General features: G+C 39.0%; 1 protein-coding gene across 1 annotated transcript in view; it reads left to right on the top strand.

The window, feature by feature from the left end:
- Positions 1–756: 756 nt before the first annotated feature.
- mfn2 (mitofusin 2) overlaps positions 757–1,707 on the top strand; it is a gene marked incomplete at its 5' end in the record, with an annotated part of 55,604 nt that continues 54,653 nt past the window's right edge. Inside the window, 1 exon segment of the mRNA XM_014025594.1 lies at positions 757–892. Within this exon segment, the coding sequence (XP_013881048.1) occupies positions 757–892 (136 nt within the window).

The raw sequence follows: 1,707 nt of genomic DNA, 5'->3' as shown, positions 1-1,707 counted from the left end.
TATGAAATTACAGTTTCACAATTCTTCATACACTCAAAAGGAGTGGGCAGAAGTATATTTATATTTATTATATTTAGCCCACCTTTTCTCCTGCAACCTTATGCCCATCACTTCTTATTTATCAAAATAATTATTAATTACTTAAAAATGAATGCATCCAACAACACTGTCACCTGCAAATCCTTTTTACTTTAAAACATGTTATACTTGTGATGGTTTTCTTTCAAGATTAAACTGTTTAATTTAAGTTTGTCCTTAAAACCTGTTTATGTTAAAGAGAAAAAAATGGTGATATTGTAATATCAATATCAAAAAACATTTTCATTGAATCGAGTCGAATCGTGATTAATCGATTCTTAACTTAATGAATCGAAATCGAATTGATTTAGAGAATTGGCCATGAAACCCAGCCCTAGATATATTGATGTGGATTGGTGTACTGCTGCACGTATAGTGGTTAGTTTATAATATAKGAAACATCTGTAGCAGTAATGGTATGCTAAGGATGATAGTTTAGAAGTGCTAGTACCGTTAGAGTAACTGTCGACAGATATGAGAAGTAGGATATAATATAAGGTTGCGCCTCCTCAGGATGTCTTCATGATGATGATCCCTGGTCTGTGCAGGGTCTATGGCTGCATGACCTGGGAGCACCTTTTCTCCTGAGTTGGTGTTCTGAACTGTAATTTCATTGTGCTCTACTGATTCAATTCAATTCAATATGAGAAACTGACCCATGTGACCTCCACTTGTTAGATACTTACCAAAATGAAGAGTTGAACCCGGTCACCACTGAGGAGCAGGTCCAGGAGGTTCAGAGTTATCTTCTCAAAGTAGCGGGGATTGGTGAAGTGCTTGCTCGTCGACAGATGAAGGTGGTCTTCTTTGGAAGGTAATCTACTCATATATACTTGCTGTTTAGTTTTAGACTCTGGAAGCTGTGTACTTTCATCCTAACGAGACTCATCTTATGAATGGAGCCCCAAAGTATTCATAATTAAATAAATAAATAAAACATTATGAAATAAATATCTATATGAATAAATAAATCATTAAGACAGAGGTTCCCAAGCGGTGTGGATGAAAGAAAAAAAAAAATACAGCGCCTTACTACGCATAATGGTCAGGTTTTTGACGGGGCTCCCTAAACGTAAGGCAGAAGATGAAGCATTGCAAAATATGCTTCCAAACCAGCTTTCTTCAAAGTCAAAGAGTAGAAAATATGATGAAGCATATCTTTCCTTCGGCTTCACCTGTACAACGGTGGGTAATGAGGAGAGGCCACAGTGTGTTGTCTGTCTTAAAGTGCTAGCTTGTGACAGTATGAAGCCCAACAAATTAAGACGCCACCTGGAGACGGTACATCCTGAGCACAAAGACAAGTCAGTTGACTTTTTCAGACAAAAACTCACAAACTGCCGGGCTCAACAATTTCTCTATACGAAAGCTGCGTCCGTGTCGGGAAATGCTCAGCTCGCTTCATATAAAGTTGCCTACCGAGTTGCACAGTGTAAAAAGCCCAACACGGTCACGGAGGAACTAATCCTTCCCTGTGCTATGGACCTGGTTTCAACGATGATCGATGACTCAGCTGCCAGCAAATTGCGGGCTATTCCTCTGTCCAATAATACCATCGGCAGGCACATATATGACATATCAAAGGACATCGAGGAGCAGCTTAATGATAAGGTGCGTGACGATCGCTTT

This window comes from Austrofundulus limnaeus, unplaced genomic scaffold (assembly GCF_001266775.1).
Source record: "Austrofundulus limnaeus strain Quisiro unplaced genomic scaffold, Austrofundulus_limnaeus-1.0 Scaffold487, whole genome shotgun sequence".
Lineage (NCBI taxonomy): Eukaryota > Metazoa > Chordata > Actinopteri > Cyprinodontiformes > Rivulidae > Austrofundulus > Austrofundulus limnaeus.
The sequence above is the reverse complement of the archived record's forward strand: the minus strand, read 5'-3'. Positions and strand labels throughout refer to the sequence as shown.